Source organism: Tachyglossus aculeatus, chromosome 19, assembly GCF_015852505.1.
Source record: "Tachyglossus aculeatus isolate mTacAcu1 chromosome 19, mTacAcu1.pri, whole genome shotgun sequence".
Classification (NCBI taxonomy): domain Eukaryota; kingdom Metazoa; phylum Chordata; class Mammalia; order Monotremata; family Tachyglossidae; genus Tachyglossus; species Tachyglossus aculeatus.
Genome location: NC_052084.1, coordinates 32,767,177 through 32,783,250, shown reverse-complemented (window position 1 = coordinate 32,783,250; position 16,074 = coordinate 32,767,177). Strand labels below are relative to the sequence as shown.

Sequence of the window (16,074 nt, the reverse complement as noted above, 5' to 3'; positions counted from 1 at the left end):
GAACAGTGCTTTGCATATAGTAAGCGCTTAATAAATGCCATCATTATTTATTATTAAATTACTGTAGCTACACCCTGGAGGCCTCATCTTTCTTGTCCCCCGAGACTAGGAGGTCCTGGCTCTGCAAAGTACACCCCTCTGCCTCAGAACATTCCCTGCCCTTGGGTATAAAGAAGGGCAGTTTGTCCCCCATTTTAAGGCTCTACATGCCCTCTACATGCCCCGAGGACTGCTTAAATCCAGGGGAAGCCAGACATGGGGGTGTGAGGGGGCAGTGGTGGTCAAGAGAGAGAATCACATGTATAATCATGTATGCTAAACTCAACATTTCCCTCATCCATTATTTATCCCCCAAACTAGTGATTGTTATTCTTCTAATCATTAACACTCAAAAACTGTGTTGCGTGCCTTAATAATTCTAAAACTGAGCAATTTAAAGGATCAAATAAAATCACACACGTTTGTCCTAGCCTCCCCAAGGCCCTAGAGAGACACAGAGGACCAGTCTAGACTGCATGTGATGTCATCACATCATGACATCCTGGTGTCAGCGTGGCTCAGTGGAAAGAGCCCGGGCTTTGGAGTCAGAGGTCATGGGTTCAAATCCCAGCTCCGCCAATTGTCAGCTGTGTGATTTGGGCAAGTCACTTCTCTGTGCCTCAGTAATCTCATCTGTAAAATGGGGATTAAGACTGTGAGCCCCATGTGGGACAACTTGATCACCTTGTAACCTCCCCGGCGCTTAGAACAGTGCTTTGCACATAGTAAGTGCTTAATAAATGCCATTATTATTATTATTATTACCCCAGGTCTTGTGCCATTATCCAACTGGTTCTGCTCTACTCTTGTGAAGGAAAAACAATATTTTCCAGGTCTGCTGGTGAGAAAATGAAAATAATTTTAAAGATCCAAAGGGTGGTATTTTTGCTTCCTTTGCCATCTCTAATATCTGAGACACTGTGAAAATGGCCATATATGAAAATGGCCATATTGTGTAGTGGTTTCTTTGAAGAATGGAATTATTGGAAAGAAGAGTGGGTCATGTCATCCTGACATCATTCTTTCTGATGCTCAGTTGAAAGGGTGGGAATTGCCTAGGTGGCCTTCTACTGAGGTGAGGTAAATATTCCCAGGTTATGATAATCTCAGAGTTTCCCAAAATGCTCCTTCTTCCCTTTCTTCCCTGTCCTACCCCTCTATTTTCCGATTCAGCAGAGTGGTTGTCCTCGAATTTGGGGTTGAAATCATACTAATGCATTCAGTCCACTGGTACAGAGGGGAATTTGAGCCCTGCACCTCCCAAACCAATATCTTTTGCGGCAGTTTATTTCACTTAAAAGCCCAATGTTGCAGTGAATGTTTAATTGTGACACTTTTAATACAGCCAGACTTACTAAATCAATAAGCCAGGGTGTGTCAAGACTAATAGGTTACTTCCCTTAATTTTCCTAGTTTAGTGGTTAAGACTTGCTCCATTTCACCAAACTTCCTTCCATTTAATTACTGTACAATAAAGCCCTCTTTATGGAACATAAAACCCACAATTATTACTCAAGGAGCAGCCCACAATTGCACCAAGATCAAAGGACACTGAAGTCAGATCCAGTCATCTTCCTCTTTTTTTAAATGGTATTTGTTTAGCGCTTACTATGTGTAAAGCAGTGATCTAAGCACTAAGGTGGTTGTTGTTTTATGCTGTCGAGTTGTGTCCGACCCATAGTGACACCATGGACACATCTCAAGGCAGATACAATTTTATATATCTATTTATGTCCCGGTTCCACATGGAGCTCCGAGTCTAAAGTTGGAGAGAGGAGGATTTAATTCCCATTTTACAGATGAGGTAACTGAGGCACAGAGAAGTTCATTGACTTGCCCAAGATCACACAGTAGACAAGTGGTAGAGCCAGGATTAAAGCCAGGATTACCTCTACCTGGATATATCATCTGTGGGATGGAGCTCAGCTCTAGACTATATCAGGTGGAGTGAAGCAGTGTGGCCAAGATATAACATGGGCCTCGGAGTCAGAGGACCTGTGTTCTAATTCCGGCTCTGCCACTTGTTGGCTGTGTGACCTTGGGCAAGTCACATAACTTCTCTGTGCCTAAATTAGCTCATCAAGTAAAATGGGGATTAAGATTGTCAGTCCTATATGGCACAAGGACTGTGTCCAACCTGATTAGCTTGTCCAGCACTTAGTACACTGCCTGGCACATAGCGCTTAAGGAATACCTTAAAAAATTTTTCTTTAAAAAAAGATGGATGGTGACTGAGGCCCAGAAGAGGGAGCGAAGCCATAGTTTAGGGTGAAGTTGTTGATGGACATTTAAGAACCCACGTCATGGTTGGGAAAGTTCAGCGGTGAATTGAGGCCTTTAGCTGAACCAACCAGGATTTTAACAATTTTCATTCCTACATAATTCAGGCAGAAGTGTTTTGTTTAGGGTGTGGCTGGACCTTAATTTTCTCTCCTACATTGGTTGTAACTATTCAACCTGAGTATTCGATTGATGGGAGAGAAGTTTTAATATTGAATTCTTTCAGCCTAAAGACCACAATCGGAGGACTGGAAGACTCGGCATTTTAGGTGGATGGGAATGGAGCCTGACTGAGCTGGTCAGAGTGGGACAAAGAGAGAGGAGGGAAACAGGAAGGGGAATAAAGAAAAGGGAAAGAAATGAGAATGAAAAAATGTGAAAGAGAAAGGAAAAGGAAAGGGGAAAAAGAAAGGAAGAAGAGAAAAGGAAAGGGAAAGGAGAATGAAAAGAAAAGGGAGTGAGAAAGAGGAAAGATAAAAGGAAATGAAAAAGGGGAAAGAAAAAAGGAACGAGAGTGGGGACAGAAAAAATGGAATAAGAAAGAGGAAAAAAGAAAGGTAACTAGAAAGGGGGAAGGAGAAAGAAAAAAGGAAAGAGGAGAAAGAGAAGGAAAGGGAAAGAGGAGAAAGAAAAGGAAAGAGAAAGGAGAAACAAAGGGAAAGAGAAAAGAGAAAGAAAGGAAAAGGGAAAGAGAAAGGAGAAAGAAAGGAAAAGGGAAAGAGAAAGGAGAAAAGAGAAAGAAAAGAGAAAGAAAGGAAAAGGGAAAGAGAAAGGAGAAAGAAAGGAAAAGGGAAAGAGAAAGGAGAAAGAAAGGAAAAGGGAAAGAGAAAGGAGAAAGGGAAAGAGAAAGAGAAAGGAGAAAAAGGAAAAGGGAAAGAGAAAGGAGAAAGAAAGGAAAAGGAAAAAGAAAAAGGAGAAAGAAAGGAAAAGGGAAAGAGAAAGGAGAAAGAAAGGAAAAGGGAAAGAGAAAGGACAAAGGAAAGGGAAAGAAAAAGGGAAAAGGAAAGGGAAAGAAAGAAAGGGAAGGAGAAAGAAAGGAAAAGGGAAAGAGAAAGGAGAAAGAAAAGAGGAAAGAGGAGAAAGAGAAAAGGGGAAAGAAAAAGGCGGGGGGGGGGGGGGGGAAGGAAGGAGAAAAAGGGAAGGAGAAAGAAGAAAAAAACCCCAAAAAGTACAAGGGGGTGAAATGGTAGGAAAAGGAGGAGAAAGGGGAAGTGAAGGTGAGAAATGGAGGAATGGGAAGAAAACAGGTGGATAGGAAGGTGGACGAGATACTGCTTGTTGAACCCCACCTTCCTCTGTGTCCAGAGCACCGAGCCCAGGAGTGGGGGCTGCCACGCTCTGAGAGATCTCTGCAACCCCCTCCACTGCCCCAGACCCCGCCACCCTGATTCCTGGGCTTTTAGGGTCTCCTTTGCTGGCTCTGCCACTTGTCTGCTGTGTGACTTTGGGTAAATCACTTCACTTCCTCTGGGCCTCAGTTACCTGATCTGTAAAATGGGGATTAAGTCTGTGAGTCCCATGTGCCAAATGGATTTTGTCCAATCTGAGTACGTTGTATCTACCCCAGCGCTTAGTAGAGTGCCTGGCACATGGTAAATGCTTAACAAATGCCATTAAAAATAAATAAATAAAAGCAGTCAGAGCACTGTCACTTTTTTCCAGTTGGAAAGAAACAGACATTTTCAAATGACTTTATTTTCTTTCCTAGGACTGATTGACTACAATTTCCACTGTTTTCGCAAAGCAATCCATGAAGTGTTTGAAGTGAGAATGAACATAGTGAGGTCCCGAAAGCTTCAGAATCACCTGCAAAAGAATGAAGGAGCCATTTCTAATGGAACACCCAGAATCCTGCTTTAAGGGAAAAAACAAAGATGCTGCATCACCTGAACAGGAGGTGAAATAGAGCAGATGACCCGGATTACTGCACTAAAATCTCTGCAACTCACAATCCAACAATTTTTTTTCACAAAGTAAACACTTTAAGCAAAAAACTTGTAGATAAACAATGTGTCTGTTGTAAGAATTTTCTTATCATAAAATGTAAGCTTTTTTGGTCCATAATGAGAAAAATCAGAGTGAGAATTGTCAGGTACTGTATATAGTTTGCACTTTTTCAAGTTTTTTCCTCATGGATCTAAACTTTTATTAAAAAAAAAAAAGCAAACTAGTTTTCTAAGCAGATTTCCCTGCAGGGTGTCAATTACTTCCATATCATAGTACCCTTATACATGGCCATCAGAAATCAATCACGAAATGTTAGATGGCCACATTGCCCTTTTATAAATTTGTGACTGGTTGATATCTCCTATACAACTTCATTTATTTTTTAAATCTGTAGTTAGGGCAATTTAGGGCTGCAAAAAAAGAATGTACCCCGAGATTGTAGCCATTCAAAGACCAGTGTTTTGTAAAATGGGCCATAGGCCAATTTCTCAGACTTTTCCATAGCCCTCTCTCTTTTCAGGTCTTTTTACTGAACTATTTTACCTCAACAGAGCCTCTAAAATAACTTTCTACGTAGAGGATATTTATTTGGTAAACCTGCTCTTTGCTGCATTTAACAATGTTAGGGACTCAATTTTTCAAATGGTGCCCACCATTTCCATGCCTAGAGAAATAGGGGTGGAGTTGAAGCCTAGAGATATCTTTGGCTCTCGGTGCCACAATTTCCCAATCTATGGTGAAGGGTGGATGGTAAAACGTGGTGGTTGGTGAAATAATGTGTCACCTTGAAGCAAAGACCCCTAGGGAAGAGGGAAGCCATGGTCAAAGATACTCAGGACTCTGATTTTGAATCTTGCTCTGCATCCCAACAGAACCAATTCCAGCTCAGATCAAATGCACAGCAGGCCATTAATTGCCTATTCTGAAAATTCCCCAGAGAAATTGGTTTCTTCTGTTCAAAAAAAGTCTGGCAAATGTGAGTTTTTTAAATGTGGGTTTAAGCCCAAAGGTGGAACCATCCTGGACTGCTGTTAAATAGTATTTATTAAAATATGTTTAATTTATTTAACCCAGATGGGCTCTTGCCTTTCAGTATCCTGAGTCTTTAATATCCTGGAGTTTTAAAAATAACACCAAAAAAAATGTGCCTTAAAAACCTATCACAGCATTAAATGACTCTTTGGGAAAGAAACTAGCAGAGAAAAAGATCTGTCCAGCCCCTATTGGTGAACTCTATGATATTTCACACAAAATATTATTTTTTTTTGTTTCCATCTGGTAATTCAGTATGGGTGTTGGCCTCTTAAAAGACATATATTATAATGACAAAGTCACAATTTTGCAGGTACACAAAATTGGAGTCCCCAAATGGGAAAATATTATTTTGAACATTTTACCGTTTTTTTGTGACACAGGATTTGGTTGATTGTATTGGTGTTGTGGGTCTTCCTCCTGATGCTATAAATTTGAAGATAAAATGTGTGAGTGTCTCCAATGACTTGCCTCAGAGCATTTTTAGTCATTCACAAAATATGCTTTGGAATTTGTGATTTCCAGAGCGGGGCCATATTCTGATTGTAATGGTAACTGAATGTACGAGTGTAGCGATGTGATTGTTTCGATGAAGTTGTTTTTTTCTTAGATTATTTTGAAGGGATAGATTGTTAATGGGTTTAACCAAGCTGGAGGGCTTTGACGAAATGAAATTCCAAACAGGATGGCAGTTAATAAATGAACATAGTGTTCTGAACCTCCAAGGGTAAAAACATTAAAACCCACAAATGCATTGCAACATGCAGGGTTTGTACTGACTGGTTATTCACAACAGAGTTCTAAATAACTTTCAAACTAAATTAACCTTGATTGAAGTGGAGTATGTTCTAGACTGTGAGCCCGTTGTTGGGTAGGGACCGTCTCTATATGTTGCCAGCTTGTACTTCCCAAGCGCTTAGTACAGTGCTCTGCACACAGTAAGCGCTCAATAAATACGACTGAAAGAATTCAACCCATATGGACTGGATGTGGCGGTGTGGTACTATGTGCCAGGCGCAGTACTAAGCACTGGGGTGATTACGAGATAATCAGGTTAGACACAGTCCCTGTCCCACACGGGGCTCATGGTCCTAATCCCCATTTTACAGATGAGGCGATTGAGGCACAGAGACGTGAAGTGACTTGTCCAAGGTCACGCAGCAGACAAATAATAAAGTCAGAATTAGAACCCAGAGAAGCAGCTCTAGAACCCAGAGAAGCAACATGGCTCAGTGGAAAAGAGCCCGGGCTTTGGAGTCAGAGGTCATGGGTTCAAATCCTGGCTCCGCCAATTGTCAGCTGTGTGACTTTGGGCAAGTCACTTCACTTCTCTGTGCCTCAGTTCCCTCATCTGTAAAATGGGGATGAAGACTGTGAGCCCCCTGTGGGACAACCTGATCACCTTGTAACCTCCCCAGTGCTTAGAACAATGCTTTGCACATAGTAAGCGCTTAATAAATGCCATCATCATTATTATTATTATTATTTCCAACTCCCAGCCCCGTGCTCTAGCCATGCTGCTGTACGTTGAAAGACGTTTTTCCTGCAGGTGTATTTTTTGAAGTTTATTCATGTCCATTTCCTTTATTCCCTTTCACTTCACTTTAACCTTGCTTCTAATTGGTAATTTGGCAGAATCGTCATGAAAACATGAAATATGGTATTACTAGACCAGAGACCAACAGGCCAACAACCCAATCAACTTCTTGAAAAAAGGACCCATGGAGGAACTGTGCCCGGAGGAACTCTTGTGCAAGAGCCACGGAGCGCTGCTGGCGGAAATCTAGATATCAAGCCGACCTCGTCCACTTCAAATTTATCCTTACATGCTTTAACTCTGCCCTCTCCTTGGCCTGGCAAAATGATTTCTCCATCCTTGTTGAGACCCAGGCCCATTGCCCTCACCAGTTGTTCCAGATGTTGAACTCCCTCCTCAAACCCCCGTTCCCCCGTCTCCCCAATCTCTTGCCCCTGATGACCTGGCCACCTATTTTATTAAGAAAAATCGAAACCATTCTTTCATTCATTCAGTCATATTTATTGAGCGCTTACTGTGTGCAGAGCACTGAACTAAGCTCTTGGAAAGTATAAATCAGCAATAAAGACAATCCCTGCCCACAATGGGCTTACAGTCTAGAAGGGGGGAGACAGACATCAAAACAAGTAAACAGGCATCAGTAGCATCCATATAAATGAATAGAATTATAGATATATATACACATCAAAACAAGTAAACAGGCATTAATATAAATAAATAGAATTATAGATATGTACATACATGCACAAGTGCAGTGGGGTGTGGGGTAGAGCAAAGGGAGCAACTCGAAGCACTGGGGGTGGGGAGCTGAGGGAAAGGGGGCTTAGTCTGGGAAGGCCTCTTGGAGGAGGTGAGCCTTCAGTAGGGCTTTGAAGGGGAGAAGTGTGATTGCTTGGCGGATTTGAGGAGGGAGGACGTTCCTGGCCAGACGTAGGACATGGGTCAGGGGTCGATGGTGGGACAGGTGAGAACGAGGCATGGTGAGAAAGAAGCGGAGTGTGTGGGCTGGGATGTAGAAGGAGAGAAGGGAGGTGAGATAAGAAGGGGCAAGGTGATGGAGAGTTTTGAGGCCAATAGTCAGGTGTTTGATAGGCAACCACTGGAGACTTTTGAGGAGGGAGGGGGGTTGACATGAATTAAGGCAAGGGGAAGCTAGAGTGAACAGCGTGACCCAAATCAAATAGGGTGAATCTGGGAAGGCTCCATGGAGAGGATGGGGTTCTGGATGTCTTTGAATGAATGGGGATGGATGAGGTTTGGTGAAAAGTATGCGGGGAAGGCCTCCAAATGGATGAATGGCAGACTGTCTTGTTGGCTATGGGAATGCAGAATTTTTCAAAGTGTCCTGTCCAATCAACCTTTGATCAACCTTTTCATCACGCCCTGGTATTTTTAATACAGTACTTCTAAGTCGTGATAACTTAAAATACATCTAACTAGAAGCGGAGGGCTTTCCAGTGGTATGTTAAAAAGAGCTACAGTCCCTTACATCAAAAGGAAATACAGTCTAGAAGGGGGGAGACAGACATCAAAACAAGTAAACAGGCATCAGTAGCATCCGTATAAATGAATAGAATTATAGATATATGTACACATCAAAACAAGTAAACAGGCATTAATTGAAATAGAAAAATATGGAGGTTAAATTTGGGGTTGGGAGTGGAGGATGGAAGATGAACTGTGGGCTGAAAATCCTAACTCGGGGCTCAAACGGACAAGGCAGTAGGATTGCGTCCTTGTGTGAGTCTGCTGATTGGGCTGAATTTTCACATGATTGACAGCTGCTACCCAGTAGCCCCGGCAACCTTATCCTCTCCCCTTCATCCCACCACCAGGACTTCGGGGATTGGCCTCCTTTGCCAGGGCTGGGAGTTGGAAAAGCCCTTCACGTCATTCCAGCCGGAGGATGTAGCAGGGCCAGTCAAAAGCAGGGTTAGTAGTTGGTTTGTTTTGCCAGCACAATATAATCACCGCTCTTATTCAACTTAGAGCTGTGCAGGAGCAGACAAAAAACCAATAGTTTCTAAAGAAGAACACCTTTTAAAATAAACGGAAGCAAACCACACTAATCTCAATGCAGTGCAGTTGTACCATTTATACATTATAAATTATTGATTTATTTTAATGTCTGTTTCCCTCTTGAGACTGTAAGCTCATTGTGGCTAGGGAACATGTCTACCAACTGTTGTACTGTAACTCTCCCAAATGCTAAGTACAGTGCACTGTACACAGTAAGCGCTCAGTAAATTCCACTGATGATGATCGCCTTTCTAGATGGATTTTAAAATCCAACTCAGCATGAAAAAGAGATGCCTTTGGTCACTGAGCGGACTGTTCTAATGCTCTCAGTCACAGTCTGAAAAAGGTCTATTTTCATCTTAATTTTACCTAATTTTGGTACCGACTATATTTCAACAGCACTAAGACCCTTTTTGCCATTTCCTGTAATCTTCAGTGAAGATAAGGAAGTTCTCACTTTTTTAAAACAAACTTCCAATTGTATCATGCCACTCCCTGATGCAGTGGTTGAAAATGCATTCCACAATAAGGGCTCCCAAATAAGTCTATGAATATAGTACTTGCTGCGATCTGACCTCCAAGATCAGTCAAACAAGAAAGGAAAAGCTTAAAGGAGCCTGTATTCTTTCCTATTGTTGCATTTCAGGCTTCGGTCTTGAGAGGTTTCCTGTACTGTTTTTATTTGAGGGGCAGGGAGAGTCAATCAGTACTGTTCAACTGAGCACGCACTTTATGCAGAGAACTGTACTGGGCACTTAGAATCCTCCAGTGATAAGATTGTGATTTTAAGACCATCTGATATTAGGTTAACTCAGATATCTTTCAGAATGCATTATAAAAGACACAGGTTTGGACTTGTTAGCTCACTTCTTGGAGTTTCATAAACGCCACTCTTTCAGAATCTGTGTGCTTAATTTCCTCTGTTTCAGCAATTTCCTAAATGCCACATGAGATACAATTGGCTGCTTTTACATCTTTACTTAGAAGACTTACTGCACCTTTTAAAAACTCATTAAACAGACATGCAGTAATAGGCAGGGAAATCGTACAGTGACCGACGAAGCAGAAATATTAAAATGTAGCAAAAAACTCAACTATGAAACATCCGTTTTTATTAAAGGGCACATTCATTATGCTGACTCTTTCGGGACCAAGGATGCGCAAGAATGCCATCTAATCTAAAGTCAAGCTGCAAGTGCTCAACATGCCATTCTGTTGCTTTCAGCAGAGGTAGACAGATTTTTTAAGAGCTCCCAAGTAGAACAGAGGGTGGGTCCAGGAGGTGGGGCTACCAGAAAGCAAGGCAAACAGGAAGACAGAGAGCCAGAGCTGTAGACAGGGTGAAAAAGAAAGAAAAAGACACATAAAACGGTAGAGAGAGAAAAAAAAAAAACACAAAGAGCCCCCTGACCTCCCTTGCTCCAGAGCCGTTGTGTTCTTCTCAGTAAGCTTCTCCCCCATGTAATAATAATAATAATAATAACAATGAATGCGGGATTTGTCAAGTGCTTAGTTTATGCTAAGCACTATACTTGGCACTGGGGTAGATATAATACAATCAAATCAGACATAGTCCCTTTCTCCTAGGTCTCACAGTGTAAGATGGAGGGAGAACAGCAATATGGCCTAGTGGGAAAAAAAAGCAGCAGGTGAAGTAGCAGCAATAATATACTATTAGTTTCATCCCAAAGTTGGGAGAGGGACAGATGGGGTTACTGGAATGGGGGTCCCAAAGAGGTGATGTGGAAGGAGGATGTGGAAAGGGAGTGCAATACGCTACGATCGTAACAATGAACACAGAACCTTAGCATTTGGCTACAAATAACTTCTCTTTATCCAAATTACCCAGTAGAATTTACAGTACAATATGGTGGGTAAACCGGCTAGAATGTGGAAAAATACTATTCTATTTTTTTTGTTAATGATGCGCATATAGCTATAATTCTATTTGTTCTATTTTGACACCTGTCTACATGTTTTGTTTTGTTGTCTGCCTCGCCCTTCTAGACTGTGAGCCCGTGGTTGGGTAGAGACTGAATCTGTTGCTGAACTGTACTTTTCAAGGGCTCAGTACAGTGCTCTGCACACAATAAGCGCTCAATAAGTACGATTGACTGAATTAATAATACGGGGATTAAAAGTGTGAGCCCTACGTGGGACAACCTGATTACGCTGTATCTACCCAAGTGCTTAGAACTGTGGTTGGCACAAAGTAAGTGCTTAACAAATACCGTCATTATTATTACCATTATTATCAAGGATCACAATTATTGTTACTTAGGGAGGGCTGAGATGAAAGGGTACTGAATGGACAGAAAGGAGACAGGAGAACGGGAGCGAAGATGGGGACAGAAAGGAGTCCACACATCCGCCAAACTAGCTCTCTTCCTCCCTTCAAAGCCCTACTGAGAGCTCACCTCCTCCAGGAGGCCTTCCCAGACTGAGCCCCCCTTTTTTCCTCTCCTCCTCCTCGCCCCCCTCCCTCCCTCTTCCCTACCCCCTTCCCCTACCCACAGCAGTTGTGTCTATTTGTACATATTTATTACTCTATTAAAAAAATAATAATAATAATGGCATTTAAGCGCTTACTATGTGCGAAGCACTGTTCTAAGCGCTGGGGAGATACAAGGTGATCCCCTTCCAGACTGTGAGCCCACTGTTGGGTAGGGACTGTCTCTATATGTTGCCAACTTGTACTTCCCAAGCGCTTAGTACAGTGCTGTGCACACAGTAAGCGCTCAATAAATACGATTGATTGATTGACTGATTGATTGATTGTCCAACGTGGGGCTCACAATCTTAATCCCCATTTTCCAGATGAGGGAACTGAGGCACAGAGAAGTTAAGTGACTTGCCCAAAGTCACACAGCAAACATGTGGGGGGGGGCCAGGATTAGAACTCATGACCTCTGACTCCCAAGCCCGGACTCTTTCCACTGAGCCACACTGCTTCTCTAAAAAAGCCATCTTGCCCCTCATTATTATGCAAAGTAATCTTGCATCATTATTTTATCAATGATGTGTATAATATATATAAACAGCTATAATTCTGTTTATTCTGAAGGTATTGACACCTTTCTACTTGTTTGGTTTTGCTGTTTGTCTCCCCCTTCTAGACTGTTAGCCCGTTGTAGGGTAGGGACCGTCTCTATATGTTGCCGACTTGTACTTCCCAAGCGCTTAGTCCAGTGCTCTGCACACAGTAAGCGCTCAATAAATATGATGGAATGAATGATAAATACAATGAATGAATAATAACGATGGTATTTGTTAAGCGCTTACTATGTGCCAAGCACTGTTCTAAGCACTGACAGATGGGGATGATGGGGAGCCCACTCTAGACTGTGAGCCCGTTGTTGGGTAGGGACCGTCTCAAGATGTTGCCCACTTGTACTTCCCAAGCGTGGCTCAGTGGAAAGCGCCGGGCTTTGGAGTCAGAGGTCATGGGTTCGAATCCCGCCTCTGCCACTTGTCAGCCGGGTGACTTTGGGCAAGTCACTTAACTTCTCTGTGCCTCAGTTACCTCCCAAGCGTGGCTCAGTGGAAAGAGCCTGGGCTTTGGAGTCAGAGGTCATGGGTTCGAATCCTGCCTCTGCCACTAGTCAGCTGTGTGACCTTGGGCAAGTCACTTAACTTCTCTGTGCCTGTTACCTCCCAAGCGTGGCTCAGTGGAAAGAGCCTGGGCTTTGGAGTCAAAGGTCATGGGTTTGAATCCCACCTCCACCAGCTGGGTGACTTTGGGCAAATCACTTAACTTCTCTGTGCCTGTTACCTCCCAAGCGTGGCTCAGTGGAAAGAGCCTGGGCTTTGGAGTCAGAGGTCATGGGTTCGAATTCCGCCTCCGCCACTTGTCAGCTGGGTAACTTTGGGCAAGTCACTTAATTTCTTTGTGCCTCAGTTACCTCCCAAGCGTGGCTCAGTGGAAAGAGCCTGGGCTTTGGCGTCAGAGGTCATGGGTTCGAATCCCGCCTCTGCCATTTGTCAGCTGGGTGACTTTGGGCATGTCACAACTTCTCTGTGCCTCAGTTACCTCCCAAGCGTGGCTCAGTGGAAACAGCCTGGGCTTTGGAGTCAGAGGTCATGGGTTCGAATCCTGCCTCTGCCACTTGTCAGCTGGGTGACTTTGGGCAAGTCACTTAACTTCTCTGTGCCTCAGTTACCTCCCAAGCATGGCTCAGTGGAAAGAGCCTGGGCTTTGGAGTCAGAGGTCATGGGTTTGAATCCCACCTCCACCAGCTGGGTGACTTTGGGCAAATCGCTTAACTTCTCTGTGCCTGTTACCTCCCAAGCGTGGCTCAGTGGAAAGAGCCTGGGCTTTGGAGTCAGAGGTCATGGGTTCGAATTCCGCCTCCGCCACTTGTCAGCTGGGTAACTTTGGGCAAGTCACTTAATTTCTTTGTGCCTCAGTTACCTCCCAAGCGTGGCTCAGTGGAAAGAGCCTGGGCTTTGGAGTCAGAGGTCATGGGTTCAAATTCCGCCTCCGCCACTTGTCAGCTGGGTGACCTTGGGCATGTCACAACTTCTCTGTGCCTCAGTTACCTCCCAAGCGTGGCTCAGTGGAAAGAGCCTGGGCTTTGGCGTCAGAGGTCATGGGTTCGAATCCCGCCTCTGCCATTTGTCAGCTGGGTGACTTTGGGCATGTCACAACTTCTCTGTGCCTCAGTTACCTCCCAAGCGTGGCTCAGTGGAAAGAGCCTGGGCTTTGGAGTCAGAGGTCATGGGTTCGAATCCCGCCTCTGCCACTTGTCAGCTGGGTGACTTTGGGCAAATCACTTAACTTCTCTGTGCCTGTTACCTCCCAAGCGTGGCTCAATGGAAAGAGCCTGGGCTTTGGAGTCAGAGGTCATGGGTTTGAATCCCGCCTCTGCCACTTGTCAGCTGGGTGACTTTGGGCAAGCCACTTAACTTCTCTGTGCCTCAGTTACCTCCCAAGTGTGGCTCAGTGGAAAGAGCCTGGGCTTTGGAGTCAGAGGTCATGGGTTCGAATCCCGCCTCTGCCACCTGTCAGCTGGGTGACTTTGGGTAAGCCGCTTCACTTCTCTGTGCCTCAGTTACCTCCCGAGCGTGGCTCAGTGGAAAGAGCCTGGGCTCTGGAGTCAGAGGTCATGGGTTCGAATCCCACCTCCACCAGCTGGGTGACTTTGGGCAAATCACTTAACTTCTCTGTGCCTGTTACCTCCCAAGCGTGGCTCAGTGGAAAGAGCCTGGGCTTTGGAGTCAAAGGTCATGGGTTTGAATCCCACCTCCACCAGCTGGGTGACTTTGGGCAAATCACTTAACTTCTCTGTGCCTGTTACCTCCCAAGCGTGGCTCAGTGGAAAGAGCCTGGGCTTTGGAGTCAGAGGTCATGGGTTCGAATTCCGCCTCCGCCACTTGTCAGCTGGGTAACTTTGGGCAAGTCACTTAATTTCTTTGTGCCTCAGTTACCTCCCAAGCGTGGCTCAGTGGAAAGAGCCTGGGCTTTGGCGTCAGAGGTCATGGGTTCGAATCCCGCCTCTGCCATTTGTCAGCTGGGTGACTTTGGGCATGTCACAACTTCTCTGTGCCTCAGTTACCTCCCAAGCGTGGCTCAGTGGAAACAGCCTGGGCTTTGGAGTCAGAGGTCATGGGTTCGAATCCTGCCTCTGCCACTTGTCAGCTGGGTGACTTTGGGCAAGTCACTTAACTTCTCTGTGCCTCAGTTACCTCCCAAGCATGGCTCAGTGGAAAGAGCCTGGGCTTTGGAGTCAGAGGTCATGGGTTTGAATCCCACCTCCACCAGCTGGGTGACTTTGGGCAAATCGCTTAACTTCTCTGTGCCTGTTACCTCCCAAGCGTGGCTCAGTGGAAAGAGCCTGGGCTTTGGAGTCAGAGGTCATGGGTTCGAATTCCGCCTCCGCCACTTGTCAGCTGGGTAACTTTGGGCAAGTCACTTAATTTCTTTGTGCCTCAGTTACCTCCCAAGCGTGGCTCAGTGGAAAGAGCCTGGGCTTTGGAGTCAGAGGTCATGGGTTCAAATTCCGCCTCCGCCACTTGTCAGCTGGGTGACCTTGGGCATGTCACAACTTCTCTGTGCCTCAGTTACCTCCCAAGCGTGGCTCAGTGGAAAGAGCCTGGGCTTTGGCGTCAGAGGTCATGGGTTCGAATCCCGCCTCTGCCATTTGTCAGCTGGGTGACTTTGGGCATGTCACAACTTCTCTGTGCCTCAGTTACCTCCCAAGCGTGGCTCAGTGGAAAGAGCCTGGGCTTTGGAGTCAGAGGTCATGGGTTCGAATCCCGCCTCTGCCACTTGTCAGCTGGGTGACTTTGGGCAAATCACTTAACTTCTCTGTGCCTGTTACCTCCCAAGCGTGGCTCAATGGAAAGAGCCTGGGCTTTGGAGTCAGAGGTCATGGGTTTGAATCCCGCCTCTGCCACTTGTCAGCTGGGTGACTTTGGGCAAGCCACTTAACTTCTCTGTGCCTCAGTTACCTCCCAAGTGTGGCTCAGTGGAAAGAGCCTGGGCTTTGGAGTCAGAGGTCATGGGTTCGAATCCCGCCTCTGCCACCTGTCAGCTGGGTGACTTTGGGTAAGCCGCTTCACTTCTCTGTGCCTCAGTTACCTCCCGAGCGTGGCTCAGTGGAAAGAGCCTGGGCTCTGGAGTCAGAGGTCATGGGTTCGAATCCCACCTCCACCAGCTGGGTGACTTTGGGCAAATCACTTAACTTCTCTGTGCCTGTTACCTCCCAAGCGTGGCTCAGTGGAAAGAGCCTGGGCTTTGGAGTCAGAGGTCATGGGTTCGAATCCCGCCTCTGCCACTTGTCAGCTGGGTGACTTTGGGCAAGTCACTTAACTTCTCTGTGCCTCAGTTACCTACCGAGTGTGGCTCAGTGGAAAGAGCCTGGGCTTTGGAGTCAGAGGTCATGGGTTCGAATCCCGCCTCTGCCACCTGTCAGCTGGGTGACTTTGGGCAAGTCACTTAACTTCTCTGTGCCTGTTACCTCCCAAGCGTGGCTCAGTGGAAAGAGCCTGCGCTTTGGACATCTGTCAACTGGGGATTAGGGCTGGGAGCCCCACTTGGGACAACCTGATCACCCTGTAAGCTCCCCAGCGCTTAGAGCAGTGCTCTGCACATAGTAAGCGCTTAGTCCAGTGCTCTGCACACAGTAAGCGCTCAATAAATACGATTGAATGAATGAATGAATGAGGGGTCGGGGGTGACAGGGCCTTCCGGCCGCCTCAGGCGACAACCCCGAACCCCT

The 16,074-nt window shown here is 45.3% G+C and overlaps 1 protein-coding gene across 1 annotated transcript in view; it reads left to right on the top strand.

The window, feature by feature from the left end:
* Positions 1 to 6,062, top strand: part of RRAGD (Ras related GTP binding D) — a 47,846-nt gene extending 41,784 nt beyond the window's left edge. Inside the window, exon 13 of the mRNA XM_038760891.1 lies at positions 4,028 to 6,062. Coding sequence (XP_038616819.1) covers positions 4,028 to 4,179 — 152 coding nt within the window. The 3' untranslated portion in view covers positions 4,180 to 6,062. The remainder of the gene's footprint in view (positions 1 to 4,027) is intronic.
* The last annotated feature ends 10,012 nt before the right edge of the window (positions 6,063 to 16,074 follow it).